The following is a 17,928-nucleotide window of genomic DNA, read 5'->3' on the forward strand; positions in this document are numbered from 1 at the left end:
CTACTGTTAATACACTGCACATACTTATATTTAATTCATACTACTCTAAACCACCTTCTGAAATCAACTGTTTACTACTGTCTACACTGCACTATATCTTTTGTCCTGTCTATGCACCACCTACTTTGTATATCACATTGCACTTTTTCTGCTTTTTTGCACTTCTGGTTAGACACAAACTGCATTTTGTTGTCTCTGTACTTGTACTCTGCACATTAGTGTAAATAAAAACCTCTCACGGGATGTAAAATCAATTTTGATGTAGGCCAAAAGGGCCTGTATCCATTTTTTTGGCAAAGTTAATAAAAAAATGAATCTGTGTCTAGGTTGTTTGGACAATGTTAGTTCTAGTTGTGACACCATGGTGTGCATAATGTTTCATAGTCCAGGTTGCTGCCACTGTCTGTGGGCCTTACATAACATATAACATCACATAACCGGACGTAACTGTTTCATCCACAGCTAGCCTACTAAAATACAGTATGAGACAATGCTGATGTAATTCAAAATATTTACATTTTAGGACACGTAGGCCTGATCTGTAATCTGTAGAGGAATAGAGTTTAAATGTAACCTTCCCAACAGGCTTGAGGTCCTCTGCCATGTGCACTCCCAGAAATTTGGTGCAACTCACCTGTTTCACTTTACCATTGATGGGTAGTCGGGGTGTTGAGTGTGTGGGCCCTCCAGAAATTGATGATCATGTCTTCTGTTCTTCGGTTCTGGAATGTTGTTCAACCCAGGCAACCTTAAAAGTAAACCGCTTCACCAGAATGGGGGCATCAGGCTGTGTGAATCCCTCTGTGAAGTGAACAGAAGACCACAGTCATGGGAAGAAACCAACCTCAAAGGAGTGGTCCAACATCCCAGTGGATATATTGCTTGTTAGCAATATCTCGGAGGTCTCCATCTTTTGACAGGTGCCAGACTATTTCCAGACAAGCTATAGAAACCGATTGGTCAAATAAAATGAATTTTTGAATCAAAATTGGCTAAGATGAAGGAATGCTTTTGGGCTTAATTGTATATAATCTTTATTTAGCCTTCACAACTTCCAGTCTTTACCTACACAGCATCACCACTAGATGTCAAATCACGCTTTTACGCTACAGGGGCCGTACATGTTTTAATGGGAAGTGCGTGACGACGACTTCTGGAGGCGGAAGTAGTGTGTAACAGCGAGGGCGGTAACGCTGGAAGAGAGCGGGAGGCAGGCAGGGGTGGTATGGACAATCGACACGCTTCTACCAAAATATTCAGTGATTTACTTACAACATTTGTGTAATCAAGTTTCAAAGACTATCTTAGAGGGTACCATATTATGAAAACTGTTGGTTACTTCGACGCCATCTAGCAGAATAACAAAGGAGGAGAACCCGAGCGTGCGTAACAGCAACATCCGCTCCACCACAACACCAGCATCTTCGATCAGACTGACATTAGTGCACTGTGCAGTCTACGTGACAGAATCTTCTTTACCGTCTAGTAGGTACGAAACACGAGCATGTATGGTTTGTTACTAACTAACAAGTTTAGATGTAAAATTATGTTTATTTTTCCACTTTTCGGCAAAATATGAAATGGCCAGTTAACTGTTGATGTTTGGTTTTTGAGCTTCGATGCTATCAAACTGAATACACACATTTGCATTCACCAACGTCAGAACACTTTTCTATACATTTTGTTTTGTATTTGTAGGCCCTGCCTTAACATTATTCCCGTATTTAGCATGCATTTTCATTCGGCTTATTCGTCACAGGCCTCCATGAAGTAGCCTAACGTCAGTGTGCTCTATCTGTCTGCATCGAGCTCTCATAGCATCATGTATGACCGAGGCCTTGAAACATACAACCGGGTCCTTTGTGTTAGCGGCTATATGGGGATCATATGGTCTCGTCTTTCATCTTTGGGGATCAGGGTGGAAGCTGTCCAACTCTGCCTTCACCTTGTAAGCGGATTGTTGTTGTGCAGGTCTTAAAAGAAGATCAAAGAATTGAAAGCGAATGCAGAGTGGAGGCTACTGTTTGTGCCTTTTACTGAACGGTGCGCGGTCAACGTTTTCTGTCAACAAGGCTGCATCAATGGACAAATTGTTAAATTCACCACCAGATAACAATTCAGTAACAGTTGAAATACCAAAATAACGTCTAATAAATAAGAACATTCTTTAAAAAGTCCTCAGCAGTAAGCAGGTCCACCTGAAGATAAGCCTTAAAAAGTTTAATAGTAGCCTACAATTGTGGGCGTTTTAATAGTCCACGGACTGAGAATGACTTTATGTAGTGTCCTTGGTAGTAAGTGTGCCGTTTAGTATTTAGGGTAAATGTTGTTGCTGTTGCAGGATGAGTGGGGAGGAGCAAAACCCTGCTGCTGTGCCTGTCCCTGTACAGGATGTGCAAGGAGATGGACGGTGGATGTCCCAGGTATGTGTGTGTGTGTGTGTGACAAGGGCTTTTCATCACAATGAAATGTGATCCATCTATCCGGTCAGTTTGAATGCTCCAATGCAGCGATATATTTAAACTACTGTACACTGCCTGTGTGGGCTGTGGCTGACTTGTATCACTACTGTTGTTACATGTTCTTGGTGAACCATAGTCTGTCTTTGGCCAATAAACACAAATTAAGAGAGAAGGTCCAAGGTAGGTAGGGATGGACCGATATATATCGGCTATGTTGACTGGTATCAGCCTATAATATGACATTGACTGTTGGCAGTGGCTGATCTGTTGTGTTGCATCAATTCTGCACTAGGTAAATATTGTGTTATGCACAAACTGACACATTGAGTCACATAGTGCTGTGAAGGGCTGAAAGACTTGGAAATGCTTCAGTTTTGTTATATTTTAAATAATGAATATTTTGTTTCCCTGCCACAAAAGTGCATAATTAACAACAAAAACAATATCATTTTAGTAACAATGTTATCTTAAGTAACAATGTTTTTTTAAATATTGGTATTGGCCCCTGACTTTCACAATCGGTGCATCCCTAGTCCAAAGTGCCTGACCAGTTTGCCCCTTAAAGATGAAATCTCTCTTTCTCTCTTTCTCTCTCTCTCTCTCTCTCTCTCTCTCTCTCTCTCTCTCTCTCTCTCTCTCTCGTGTAGCACAATCGCTTTGTGATGGAATGTAAGGATGCTGAACCAGACGTGCTGTTCATCGGAGACTCTATGGTTCAACTCATGCAGCAGTATGAGGTTGGTGCTAAATTATTTTATTAAGTGTGTGTCCTCTTGTGTGTTCTGTCATGGAAGTTTTTTTCCCTCTGCTTTCTTTTACTTTTAGTGTCTATCTGATTTAATTCATAAATTGCTCATATGTCATTGGGTGTATTTTTATTAGCTGTAAGTAAATTCCTCTGCATTGTTGGTTGTTTCGAACTGGTTCATGGAACTGAAATCTGCAGCAACGTAATAGACCTCTGAAGTTCGCCTACAAAAAAGCTGCCTTCTTTGAGATCCTGTGTGTTGCGATTTTTCCTATGGGAAAATAATATGGGGATTTTGAATTATCGCACCTGTTAAACTCTCATGGGGATGAAGAGGTCTGAAATGCAGACGTTTTGCTCAACACACTTTTGTCCTCTGCCTTCAAGTGGGTGCTGTGATCTTCTGTACGTTAAGACGGCAAACTTAGATTTTTGCTACAACAGAGCTAACTTGCAATGCAACTTGCCATAGCTAGTTAGCTTCAATTAACACCCAGATCTACCTATGGGCAAAGATGGCAGCTTTGATTCCTTTTTGCAGGTGAACTTGAGAGGTCTATAGAGCTCAACAATGACCACCCACCTCTGCGATGCCTCAGGCTTTGGAACTAAGTTTCCCATTCATTTTTTCCATTGACATCTGGAAAAATCTGTATATAAGGAGTTTTAGACTTTGCCTAAGGCTTACCAGAGACAGAGTGAATCGTGAACATACAACGAGAGAAAAAAAAAAAAAAAAAAAGAGGTTACAAGACTGTGTGCATATGTTAATTTCTGAGAGAATCAAACTACTCATCTCATCAGCCATTGCGAATGATACATTTTCCAACATGTTCCCACCTAACAATAGTTTAACATACTTCCTCTTGAATTTAAGACAAGATGACTAACTTCCTACCGTTTGCATTGAGCAAATTCAACATTCAAGGTGAGAAAAACACTTTTCATCAGATGGCCACAAATTGCTCCTCACTCTTCACGATATCATGAATTATAATCAAATTCTCAAAGGAGGAAATGAAGGGAATTTTTACTTCCATTCCCAGAGTGGGTGGTCACTATTGTCACATGTCAAATGTGCTCTATTTTGGAGTGCAGTGGGCAAAACATTGCTTTCTATGTCTGGTGTACATCTAGAGATGTTGTATACTAATGTGGCTTTTCTGAACTAATTTCGACTCCCTACAAATGAAAAGAAAGAAGATATTATTCATGGCCTTAGACATTGTAGGATCTGTGCCTTTTTAATAATCACCATTGAAGATGATAGTCTTCTTAAATCAGCATGTCCCAGATTGTGGTTGTAGACCTAAGTTCCTCTGGCTGCTATCATTCTGCTTGAAATGATCCCTGGATCTGTATAGAAGTACAGTTACACTGAAAGATTTCAGTGTAAGCAAACAGATATGATATGTGTGCAGTTATTTCTATTTATATCTATTTTTGGTTGTTGAAAATGCATTGATGAATGACAGAGGTGTAATGATACTCCAAGCACACGGTTTTTGAGCCACGGTTACGTTTTTTGTTTTGTTTTTTGGGTGGGGTGGTGTAGTGGTAACGTGTAGCGGCACCGCTACATTAGGGGAAACAGTGAAATAGAACAATAATTTAGTTATTTATTTTTAATTTAATTGAATTTTGTGATGTGTTATAATGTTACTAGTGAAATGAAAAGAGGCTGTATCTGCAGCTGCTGGGGTTGGAGAGGGGTGTGTATCGCTGTTCTGTCTTCTCGAATCGTGATATGAGATTGAGATTGTGGATGTTTGTATCACGATACGACGACTGGTTCTAGTTCGCATATTGTTACAGCCCTAATGAATGATGATGATATCATCAATGATTGTTTTGTTGTTGTTGCTGCAGGTGTGGCGGGAGCTTTTCTCTCCTCTTCATGCTCTTAATTTTGGCATTGGAGGGGACACCACCTGCAACGTCCTGTGGAGACTTCAGAACGGGGAATTGGACAACATCAGACCTCGGGTAGGAATTGATTAATGGCTCTTATAAACTTGGGTATGACATCATTTATGTAGACTGCACATGCAACTGTAATGCACAGAATCGTATAGGCTACGGAATAGGAATATTTTCTATGAGAATTAAAGACATCAATACAATTCCTCCGCTATTTATTTCTAGTTGTTTAGCAGGTGTAAATCTGAGTGAAGCAAAGCATATTCCTATCTTGCACTGGGGTTTTTTCGCCATGCGCTTCTCTTTTATTAAACAATGTGCCCCGGGGTGTGGCAATTAACGACCAAAGGTGTGGTATAGTGTATTATCTAAAAATCGCTATCTTACACCATCTAAAAGCATTACGTCACAGACCAAGAAGCACAGCTGAAGTCACACTGTCACGAGATGTAAGAAGGAACTCCTCTGCAGGATAAATGTCCTTAGGTTTTTTATTCAGTAATTCGAACATTATTGGGGTAAGTGAAGAGATTAATCACATACTCATCCCCAACAAGTAAAACAGTCATACTGTACATAGCTGTACTCAACCTGTATGGTCTGTTGGTTCAGTGAAACAATAAAACATTAGATGGCGTGAGGGTTCCTGTAATTTTCCACTTGACCCGAGTTTTGATCCTTGCAACATTGCCCCACAGAGGAGGAAAAGTATGATGCCACTTGTGGCATGCCAAATTCTCGAGTCCTGAACAATCCTTGAATCATGAGCAATGCTGAAAGCTTTGAAGAAGACCTCTGTCCCCCAGATGGCCGAGCTTGAAACCCATATGCAAGGATTAGGTGCACTATGCATCGCATTTTCATGTGTAAAACTTCTCTCTGATGTCTTCAGAATGAGAACATGTGAAATGCTTCAGGCTTGGAAAGAGAGGTTCTGTGTATTTAAAGCATATATTTGACTCCACTTTGTTTCCCTTTGCAGGTGTCAGTTGTGTGGGTAGGAACCAATAACCATGAGCACAATGCTGAACAGGTTGCAGGCGGGATTCTGACCATCACACAGTACCTACGCTCATGCCTTCCCAGGTCTAAAGTCGTTGTCCTGGTAAGTCTGTGTATCTCATCTTATCATAGTGTGTACAGTAATTTCCTCTGTTTTAGCCACATTGTGTATAAACCGCAGGGCAGTGTTTTATGCAAGTTAAAAAAACTAATCCATATTAATACCATATTAACTTCCCCCATGTATTAACCTCATAGCTGAAGGAATTTTGCAAAATCAATGTATAAACCTTGGCTAATAGTTCGGCTTGGCTAATAGTTGGAAAATAATTGCATTTGGTTGGTCTTTTAGGATGAATATAATGTAAAGCAAAAGAGAATGTCCTCACACCAGAGTAGCTCCCAAACTTTAATAAAAAATGGCAACATTTCGACCCGACAGAGTCTTCAGGCAAATGTGGGATATGCACACAACCACTCTACCAAACTTTCAGAATAAATGTACATGTCCATTAAAGTCTGGGGGTAGACAGAGCCATGCACATATCGTATTTGTGAAAATGTTAAGTCAAGTGTTTTGCGATTTCTGTCTTGCCTTGGTTGGTGTAGATAGCAGGGTTTCCACAAGTCATGGAATATCATGGAATTTTGTAAAGTCTGTTACAGACATGGAAAGTCAGGGAATTTTATCATGTTTGGGGCAAAGTCATGGAATATCAGGGAATTGTGTTGTAGCCGTTTAAAATGTACTTTCTAAAATACATTAATACAAATATATTTCCACTCAGGATTGGTGTATATCTGGTTATTAGCTTTTCTGCTTGCTTGAGTAATTGTGGTTAGTCCAACTTTGTTTATTCAATGCCCATTTATACACCTTCCTCTTTTAAAAAGTAAAAGATTTTTGAACGCTATGCGTCTGTTCTGAAATCTTTAATTGTACTCTTCATTATATAGTAGGTCATGGAAATTCATTTTATTTTTTTGTCAGGGAAAAGTCATGGAATTTTACATTTCACTTAGAGGAGGAACCCTGAGATAGTGGTGACTGCCCATAGTTACTGTAAACTTAACATTGCATTTTATACCCTTTTTCATAGTTAAAATATCTTCATTCCAAACTATGATTGGCTCTATCTTGTTTGCTTTCAGTGAAAAATCTGTCAGCTGCTTGCTTTGTTCCATTATGCCACCTTGCTCTCCTGAAAATCAGTTGAAGGAAGTGTTCAGCTGGGATCTGCCTTTGTTGGCAGCTGTCTTATGTTTTGGATATTGCCAAGGGGCAAAATGATTATGGTTATGGTTATTGCCAATTATCATGGAACAAATTTACATTGGAAAGTACAAAAATTCAATTAAAAGACTTAGTCCCAATTAGACGCAGGTCCCTTTCATTGACCTGGTGTGACTACAGGTTTGTACAAATAAAAGCAGATCTTAATTAGAAGCCTGGTGTGGTTTTATGGTTGTTTGTATGGTTGAAGCCCACCAGATCACCCACTTGAGCTAGTTCTATGCTGCTTAGATCGTGCACACAAAAGTTAGAGTGGACAGCACTGCTTAAATATGCATTTTCCACTTATGAAAGGCAGGCAGTTGAAAAGCAACAATTCCTAAATGTTTAAACATGTATCAATATGGACATGTTGTTTACATTACATTTTACAGAAACCAGAGTACCAAAGTAAGCTACAGTCAAATTCATTCAGATTTACCAGCATGGTAAAGGGGAGACAAAAGAAAGTGATGACTCCCTACCTTTGGTGGCCATAAAGTCAGAGTACTGTATGTCTCAATGCCTTGCTTATTTACACTGTACTGTAATCATTTTGATAGTATTTCCCATCTTTTGTGTGAAAGGAGTTGAAGGCCAGGCCCATAGACAAGGTGTAGATCCAGATCCAGTATCCTGTAGGCCAGAGTGAGGGATTTAAATTGAATCCTGGTTGCTATAAGAAGCCAAAAGTAACTAACAGAGTTACTTCTTCTTTGGCTGTTTAAAGACTAGACGTGCCACGGCATTTTGAATCTAAATAGGCGTCACTCATTCTTTTAGTCTATCTAGAGTTAAGAACAAAATTATTCATACCCCTGGCAGATATTGATTTAAAGTTTTATTTAAATATTTTCTCTTGACTGATATGTTTGTTCTGACTGAAAATGACACTGCCACAAGATAAAAGGTTGTAAGACAATGTGGTAGAAGCATGGCATCAAAAAAAGTGTTTTTGTCTTTTTTAACATTTTTATGAAAAATGGCGTGTCCAAAATTATTCATACCCCTTTTTAACAATCACTGGAAACATCTTTATTTGCATTCACAGCTCTCAAAATGGTTCATATAGTACCTACCAAGCCTCTCCATGTCTCCACAATGATTCTAGACCGCACCTTTTTTAGCAGCAACCCGGGTTTTGAGGCAGGAACGATTATTTGCCATCACTCTGGCCTCATGCTCACTTTTGTGACGGATTGAGGTCTGGACTATGGCTGGGCCACTCTAAAATGTTGATATTGTTCTCTGTTAACCATTTCTTGCCTTGTTTGGCTGTATGTTTTGGATCATTGCGTGGTTTAATGGTCCAATGCCGCCTATTGGGGCAGCCTGCCTGATCTTTTCCTCCAAAAATCTTAATGTAGCCCCTTGTTTTAGTGTTACCATTGACTTTGAGAAGTTTACCAGGTCCCATTTTCTGAACACAACTTTAAATCAATATTTGCCAGGGGTGTGAATAATTTTGTTCTTAACTGTATGGTCTTGTTTACAGTGTTCATGCACTGCGACCGGTACCGTTTTGACCCTATTAGTTTCTGTGTTCAGTCTGCTCATTTGTAAGGCACTTTGAATTATCAATGTGTATGAATTTTGCCCATACAATATACCAGCCTTACCTTGCCCAGCCAAATCCCAGATCTGGCACCTATCTTTCGTCCGTTTTCTCTTCATCTGTCCCCCCTGTGCTCTCTGTCCTCAGGGTCTACTGCCGCGGGGGGAGCAGCCCAACCCTCTGAGGGAGAAGAACGCAATGGTGAACAGGTTGCTGCGCTCGACACTGGATCGCGTGGGGCCCGTCCAGTTCCTGGACATGAGTGACGCCTTTGTCCACTCCGACGGCGCCATCACGGCCAGGGACATGTTCGACTACCTGCACCTGACCGCCAGCGGCTACAGTACCATCGCCACGCCCCTCCACGAGCTGCTGATGCAGCTATTGGAGGAGACGCCCCAGGAGAGGCGGGCCTCCCTGGTCTGAAAGGCAGGAGGGAGGAAGGGTTGGCATGAGAGGACCGTCTCTCAGTCACTCCGGTGGGGTGGGGGGAGGGGGGTTCTGTCATGTAGCAATGAAATGAGGGAGAAGCGAGAGAAAGAAAGAGATGGAGAGAGAGAAAGAAGGAGTGAGAGGGAGGGCTTGAGGATGAGAGAGAGGGTTCTTAAGCTAATGTACAAAAAACAGAGGGAACTTAATTCGGCTCAAATTCACACTAACTGTCACACAGTCAGAGAGAGAGGGAGGGGGAGAGAGAGAGAAAGAGAAATACAGAGAGAGAAAGAAAGAGAGATACAGAGAGAGAGGGCTGAATCTGATCTGACCTGAGTCTGATCTGTAAATGACATACAGGGTAAAGATTTTTGAGTAGTGCCCCCTGGTGGATGTTGTGCAGACATACACTATATTCCACCCATGAAGGCAACCTGAAGCTCAATAGAGAGCTGTGATGCGTTTAAAATGTACATACATAATTTGTAATATATAGCAAACATATAACTGACCTACTAATTTTAGTCTATACAGTTTTTAGTTTTGTCTTATTTCACCCCTCAAAAAAGTGGATTTTGAATGCTTGTAAATTACTCCACATTTTATTTAAACCTGACACTATGATAGAATGTCAGATTTCGACATGTAACTGTAGTTAATGTCATCTTGGCTTTGTCCTTCCCAGACCTGTCTAAGCTTTCAAGTGCACAGTTTACTGTTCTCGACTGTATTGTGAACACGTAACGTAGTGTCACATTTGCTGTGCCAGAGCGGCCTGTGAACTGTAGCATGGCCTGCTCTGTCTGCTGATTGTGTTTCTTCCAGAATGCCAGAATCTCAATGCCTTCCCACGACAGCGGCGGCCGTAAAGAGCCGTAAAGATCTCAACACTAAAAAGGCCTTTACTGATAGTGTCTCTCTCTCTTGTTTCTCACTCACTCACTCACTCACTCAATTAATTAATTCACTCTCTGTTGCACACACTCATTGACGATATACATGAGATATACAAGTGATGTGAATTCTTTTGATTGTTCTCACACAACAAATGCACTTACTTCACATCTCTCTCGTAGTCTTTCTCTCCTTGTCAGCCTTTCTCTCAGCAACTTTTTTTTGGTGTTTTTTGTTTGTTTGTTTTTCTGTCCTTTGTGTAGAGTTTGTTGGCTATATGACTACGTTTCTGTCTTGCTTCTCCGACACCTATGCTGGTCGGACTTGTCACTATAGTAACACTATTCACTTGTGACGTCATTCTGAAAATGACCTGCACACTTGTGTCGAACAGAATAGGCCCTGGAAATATGTGTTTTTCGTTTTTTTGTTTGTTTGTTTTCGTTGTTTGTTTGTTTGTATGTGAGAGTGAGTGTGTCTGGCCTTAAAATTCACTGAAATGGATACTGCAACCTCCACTAAGCATCCAATGCACGACCGTGGTGTCTTAAGCACTTAACATGCTTCTCACCTGTCCCTGCATCTCGGTCTGTCTGTTACAGGGTGTGTATGTGGGTGTGTGTGTTACAGGGCGTGCGTGCGTGCGTCGTGCGTGCGTGTGTGTGTGTGTGGTTGGGAATGCAAAAGCGTACCTGAGCATTAAAATGCATAAGCTTCCTTTAGAGCGTTGTGTGTTTGTGCGTTAGGTGAGGTGTAAATAAGCATACGTCTGTATATAACATGTCAGTGTTGAGCTTGACGAACTAGTGTTGTGCGTGTACTGTGTCTGTGGTGGTGTCCTGTGAGCACTCTGCCTGGGCTAGTGGCACATCCCTGTATTCCAATTCCAATAAAGGGGTATACCTGTAAGCCTGTCTCGTGTGTTTGTTGGAGTGCTGAAGGCAAACATTCATTTGAATAAGACTATAGAGCTGATAATGCCTCTTTGGTGCAGAAATAACTTCTCACATGATTTATGATACAGTTCCACTTTTGTTCTATACAGCGTATGTCCCCTTTATGAATATAAGAAGTACAGTCTCATGGGACTTTTTTTTTTAAAGTTGTCTTGTCATTGGCACATGGCTCTTGCTCCATAATGTAAATATAGTTTTAGCTATGGGGAAAATTAAGTCAGTTATTTCAAGGCCATAATTCAGTTTGATTTCCCAAATGCAAAATAAATGTCTATGCAGAGCACATATACTGAAGTGTAGTACTAGATGTTGACCTCTAGATGATAGCAGAGAGATGTGTGGGTGCAGCTGTTCTCTCAGGGTGGGATATCTTTTCAGCTGTTCTGGTATTGTCGCATTCCTCTGTTTTGATTCTGATCAAATAACCCTTCCCTTCCCCAGAACAGATAGGGGAAGGGGTCCTTACCAGGGAACCTGATGACCTGTGGAACCTTGATGTTTCAATGGGTCTGCAGCTTGATGGCTAATGGTCCTAAGCTACAGCAGTTTAGCAAGGCTTGCTACTACATTCTTACCCTCTGTTGTCCCTAATGAGACTACTCAATGGCTCATGTTAGGTTATAGGATCAAGTTGTGTTGCGATAGCCTCTCTAGCTCAGCAGTTCCTGACAGAATGGCTAATTTGTAAAGATAGGGTTTACTGCCAATACAATCTATTCTATTTCTCAGAATCATATGTCAGTATCACATTAGCAAACAAATCTCTCCTATGTCTGAATTTATGCTACCAAATACGCTATATGGACAAAAGCACTTGGACATTTCACCACTCAGACCCTAACGTGTAATGGCCTGGTGTACCAATGCTTTTGCACATATAAAGTATGAATCACATTTGAAACTGTGTTTAATTTTATCCAGGTTAATGTCATTTTTTTTAGTAACTTTCACATATTGTTAAAACACCATGTGCTATATAATTGGTTATATGAGTCATCTGCCAACAGAACACAGTCCTTAGAATCTTCAGCATATAAGATAAGGTCTGTGACACGTTGCCAGGTAAAGTAAAGTCATTTCAAAACCATACATTTTTACTGCTACCATAATTACCTTTGGGACCCAGGAGTCAGCATATCTAATCAGCAACTCTGTGCTTTTTTATCTAGTCCATACAGAACAAACACACACTGTACATGCATGTACACTACTCACACACATACACACACAATTGCAGCCAAAAGTAATCCTAAAGAGCAATGATGGCATGAGGAATCTGATTCCTATAGCGCAATGGTTGGCATCCGTGTCATTAGCAATATGAGAAAGCCCGTCATGCCAGTCAGAGTTAGGACTGCTGTTTTGGCAGGGTCGTCTCTCGCCATCTCACCACACCAGTGCACCAAAGCCCGAGCAGGCCAGATTCTAGAATGCCATCTGTGTTGGGGTGCTGTGTTGGATTCTAGAATGCCATCTGTGTTGGGGTGCTGTGTTGGATTCTAGAATGCCATCTGTGTTGGGGTGCTGTGTTGGAATGCCTTTACGCCTGGTGCCATGCTCAGAGTCCCTGCTTGAGGTGAGTTAAGAAGCACTTAGTAGAGCCTGGTTAGTATTTCTTCTTGAAATGCCAGCATAAATATTTTCTATATTTCAGCATAGGTTAGCATGTTGGAATGACATGCAGCGATCTTGCTTGTAGGGGTGCATTGGTAAAGCATTGCTGGTAATGCTTCTGGTTTTAATAGTGTAAGTGTTATAATGTTTAGATTGCATCATGTATGAAATCAGTGGTTATGCCTCATTAGTCAGTATATTGCTAGTATATTGTTAGTTAGTGTTAGAGCTGGTGGACATCTGACAGGTTACCATTAAATGCTGTGGCTCAGATTAGCAGAACATGTTGTTGTGCACACACCACACTTCTATAGGCGAACTGAGTGGTAAACTGTTTACTAATGTTTCTCAATTGTGATTCTTCTATGTCTTCTTTTGAGATCATCATTCCTCTATAGTTCTATCGTTGTCCGTGAAAGGCATCAAATCGGCTCGGAAGCATGTGTGGTATGACTTTATTACTGTTTGTATGTTTTGGTACATTTGGCCTTTATTTGCATATATATATATATATATATATATATATATATATATAGAGAGAGAGAGAGAGAGAGAGAGAGAGAGATGGGGGTGGGATTTGGTAAAGACTTTGGGTTAGAATCGAACCTTGGCCCCCGTGGGCACTTGGCCCCGGCTACTTTTGTTATTATAGATTAGCATGAATAGGATTAGGATATGAAATACATATTTGGTGTCCCTATTTTCTTATTCTTACTTCTCAGAGCTGATATCAGAGAAATCCCCAAATACATTTCTCAACCATACACATCCTCATAAACCCAGTATCCCAAACCCATGCTCTCACCCTCCATATCCAAATGTGACCAGTTTTCTGTATTCTTTGCGATAAACTAACCCAAACCAGGTTGGGCTTAATCCATACACAGAATAACCAAGTTGATTAAGAGTTTTACAAGCTTAAAGATATTGAATAGGACGTGTAGCAAAGGTAGCACAGGCTGGTAAAAGGCATCATGATGAAAAGCAAGAGAGAGTACATGTGCAGAAAAAAATAGATAGATAGATAGATAGATAGATACTTTATTGATCCCCAAGGGGAAATTCAGAAGTAGTCATTATTGTTTAATGGATGTTGATACTGTTGTGGCGATATGTTTGATAAATAGCATTGGAGTGGACATTTGAAAATGGGAGAAGACATTTTTAAAATAGTTCATAAAATGTGTCATGTTCTGAGACGTCAGCAGCTTGAGGGTGTTTCACCATGTTACATGAGCAAATGTACAGGTGTGTCTGTGTCTTCCTCTCTTCCCTTAGTGACTTTTGAACTGCCATGCATGGGGTCTGAGGTCGAACTCCTGGCACCAGAGGGGCCTATAAAAGCCACCGGGCCCTTAGCCTCGGCCTCAATCTCCTCGAGCAGTATCCTCAGGTAAGACAATTAGCCAACGCGGACAGCACAGAGCACTGGAGACAGAGATGCAGAGAAAGATAGAGATAATCACTTCATTGTGTGTGTATTAGAATATTGATGAACAGAAGACAGGATTATTTTCACTTTACATTTCAATTTACAGGGTTGGAAATTTGCCTTTTAAAATCTCTTCCAGCAACTGACAGATAAATAGTCAAATTCACTAGCCACTCAATAGAACTCTACACTTTAATATTTTACCAGCATTTGGCTGGTGGCTGGTGCTAATTTTCATTCCTGGTGTTTTATCAAAATGTGTCAAAAATATTCCGTAAATAACTTTTAATGTGATTTTTGAAAATGTTTCATTGTATGTTGAAGAAAAAGAAAAATAGGTATGAGAGTTAATGGTTCTAATTTATGTTTTATATTCCTTCCTTCCTTCCTGTCATCCATTCTGTCTCTTTTATCACAGGGATTCACCATGAAATTCGTGGCCCTTGCACTGACCCTTCTCCTGGCCGTCGGTCAGTACTCCTCCACTCTGCTCTTACACTCAGATAACACAGACTATATAGTATAGATCGCTTACATGCAGGACACCAAAGCCTTTTATGCATGTTGACATGCAGTAATGTACTGAAGCCATGCATCCACACTTCTACGAAATTGAATAACGTGCAGCAAAATGTGTGCGATATATAGAATAGGATGTGTTAGCATCAAGGTCATCAGGCGCAGGTACTGTAGATATTTAAATTTATGTTAACAGAGCATCCACTTTCGGAGGAACATTGCAAGGTTGCAATTGCTACTGAATATCCCATTTTTTTAAACATGTTCTAAACATGATCTAAACACCTGCAAATCATTTCGCAACCCCTACGATATTTTTGGCGACCCCCCAGTTTAAGAACTACTGCATTATGTGACATACTGAACATGCGGGCGTGGTGGAGCAGCGATAACATCGACTGACAATCGGTCGACTCAGGTTCCATCGTCGTTGCAAGCCTGTATCACTTTGGATAGACCTGTGTGTCGATATGGGTAGACCAGCTTGCCTTACAGCTAACTCAGTCTTGTGCATATGTGGATGTTTTTGTCAATTCAGCACCATAAACCATCCACCAGTCCTGCTTGTCTACCATGACTTTCTCTGACCGGGCCTAGTTAACTCCTGGCCTTTCCTGTGCCTCCTCCCTCAGGCTCCCAGGCCCGCGCCCTGCAGGCCGATGCTCCCTCCCAGCTGGAGCACTACAGGGCTGCCACCCTGGTCTACCTGACCCAGATCAAGGAGACAGCCATGGCGACCCTGGACCACCTGGACGGCACAGAGTACGAGCAGTACAAGTAAGGGACACCCTCTCTTCATATTGATGAGGAGTTGCATGTTCACATGTTGTAGCGTGCTTGTGCAAATCAGTTTTATGGGCTTTGATGCCTATTTTACTGTTTTACTAAAAGTCAATAGCCATATCTATTTGTATCACTACAAAGCCTGAAATGAGATAAAAGGTTCTGAAAAGGACCATAAAAGGACCATTTGTTTACAGTACAACTTTGGAGCCGATTGGCTAAAGATAGCTGTGGATAATGGCAGGGCGTTGTAGGGATGTTGCATCACATTATTCATTAAGCAGACGCTTTTGTCCAAAGTGACTTACACAATAATGATTAACCACCAAAGCTACACAGCAAAAGAGACAATAGGTAACAATACATACTACTTTACAAACACTATGAGACTACCAGAGGATGAGAGTGCAGAGGTTTAAGTACTAGAATAGTGTGGAAGGAGGAGGAGGGAGGCAGAAGGAGAAGGAGAGAAGACAGGGTTGGGTATTATAGAACTTCTTGATGATAGAGAGGGACACCAGCAGGTAGCACTTGGCAGCACTTGGTAGGTTGTTCCATCATCAGGGAACTACAGATGAAAATAGTCTGGATTGCTGTGTGAGTAGGGGTGGCAGTGCTAGACGTCGTTCCTTAGAGGAATGCAGTGGTCGAGGGGGCAACAGAAGTCTTTATCAGAGCAATTCAGTAAGTAGGAGCATACCCAGCAATCACTTTGTAGGCAGCGCACAAGGGTAGCCAGTGAACCAAAATGAACAGCAGGGTAACGTGTGCCCCTTTTGGCTGCTTGAAACCCAATGCACCACCACATCCTGGACCATCTGTAGAGGGGAGGCCCGTTAGGAGGACATTACAGCAGTGGCAGTAGAGTAGAGTAGTAGTAGGATAACAAAAGATAACCATAGTCCAAGAGCTGGGGTGGTGTGTGGTGGTGGGTTTTTCTTATATTGGATAGTAGGAAGTGGCTCGGCAACAGTGGCAGCGTGAAGTGTGTGTGTGTGTTAACTCTCAAGAATAATATAATTCCCGAAATTATAGTCAGATTATCCACCCACACCAAGTATCAGAATATTAGTAAGACTCACTGTTCACATCAACCTGAATCAAAGCCTTCCCCATTAACATGAATGTCCCCTTCATTCAACTATCCCCTCATATCTCCTCTCCCCCTCTCTTCTCCTACACAGGCAGAAGCTGACAGAGAGCCTGGACCAGCTCCAGACCTATGCCAAGTCTGCCTCTGAGTCTCTGACCCCTTACACCGACACCTTCTCTGCCCAGCTCCTGGAAGCCACCCGCGCCCTGCGCGAGCGCGTGGTCGCCGACGTTGACAACCTCCGCACCCAGCTGGAGCCCCACCGCGTGGAGCTGCAGGCCGTGATGCAGAAGCACGTCGAAGAGTACCGCCAGAAGCTGGAGCCCATCTTCCAGGAGTACTCCGCCAAGAACCGCGCTGAGGTCGAGGCCCTGCGCGCCCAGCTGGAGCCCCTGATGGTTGAGATGCGCCAGAAGGTGGCCGTCAACGTGGAGGAGACCAAGTCCAAGCTGGAGCCCATGGTGGAGGTCGTCCGCGCCAAGCTGACCCAGCGCCTGGAGGAGCTCCGCACCATGGCCGCCCCCTACGCCGAGGAGTACAAGGAGCAGCTGGTGAAGGTCGCTGGAAATCTGCACGAGCAGCTCACCCCCCACGCCGAGAACCTGCAGGCCAAGGCCGCACCCGTGTTCGAGGACCTCAAGACCAAGTTCATGAGCCTCTACGACACCGTGGCTGCTGCCCTCAAGGCCTAAGTGTTGTTGACCAGCCACTACTGACTCAACCACTCCAAGCTCCATGTGCACACACACACACACACAGACAGGGAAGGGCACACACGACAGTGCAGAAATGCACAGCTTGCAAACATCGAAGTGCTTGCAGATGTGAGCATCTCTTCATTGTTAGCTGGACTGCAAGTAAAACGTGTGTGTTGAGAAACACCTTCCTTCTCTGTTGACGCCACCTTACTGTGTGATGTTGTTGGTAATAAAACAAAGAAACCCACTCTCTGGCCTCTCCTTATTTACGCTATTTGATTCAACGTATATATAAATATATATATATATATTAAGCACAATACAACTATGTTTTAATTAATTTAATGTAAAAAGCTAGCATTCTTCAAAAAACATTTCATCATATGAACTTACAATTATATACCGGTACTACCATAACAATATTTTTTTTTTACATTACATTTAATGTGAAATGAAATCTCCACACAAAGAGCTGCTTCTTACCACAGTGAAACCATCAAACCAAAGATTCTATAGTTAACTTAATCAACCGTCTCTGATCAAACCC

General features: G+C 41.8%; 2 protein-coding genes across 3 annotated transcripts; both read left to right on the top strand.

Annotated features, from left to right (window-relative positions):
• The first annotated feature begins 1,165 nt into the window (after positions 1 to 1,165).
• On the top strand, positions 1,166 to 11,195 carry pafah1b2 (platelet-activating factor acetylhydrolase 1b, catalytic subunit 2). 2 transcript variants are annotated; one of them, XM_048231856.1, is made up of 6 exons: positions 1,166 to 1,489; positions 2,342 to 2,423; positions 3,110 to 3,199; positions 5,080 to 5,196; positions 6,113 to 6,235; positions 9,108 to 11,195. In XM_048231856.1, the coding sequence occupies exons 2-6, from the start codon at positions 2,343 to 2,345 to the stop codon at positions 9,384 to 9,386; spliced, it is 690 nt and encodes a 229-aa protein (XP_048087813.1). In that variant the 5' UTR covers positions 1,166 to 1,489; position 2,342; the 3' UTR covers positions 9,387 to 11,195. The 2 variants fall into 2 exon arrangements, with proteins under 2 accessions (XP_048087813.1, XP_048087822.1); XM_048231865.1 differs by having other exon boundaries at positions 1,166 to 1,485.
• A 2,854-nt stretch (positions 11,196 to 14,049) lies between these two features.
• apoa1a (apolipoprotein A-Ia) lies at positions 14,050 to 17,628 on the top strand. The gene is made up of 4 exons (XM_048231819.1): positions 14,050 to 14,249; positions 14,707 to 14,758; positions 15,440 to 15,584; positions 16,775 to 17,628. The coding sequence occupies exons 2-4, from the start codon at positions 14,716 to 14,718 to the stop codon at positions 17,373 to 17,375; spliced, it is 789 nt and encodes a 262-aa protein (XP_048087776.1). The 5' UTR covers positions 14,050 to 14,249; positions 14,707 to 14,715; the 3' UTR covers positions 17,376 to 17,628.
• The last annotated feature ends 300 nt before the right edge of the window (positions 17,629 to 17,928 follow it).

This window comes from Alosa alosa, chromosome 2 (genome assembly GCF_017589495.1).
Source record: "Alosa alosa isolate M-15738 ecotype Scorff River chromosome 2, AALO_Geno_1.1, whole genome shotgun sequence".
In the NCBI taxonomy this organism is placed as follows: domain Eukaryota; kingdom Metazoa; phylum Chordata; class Actinopteri; order Clupeiformes; family Clupeidae; genus Alosa; species Alosa alosa.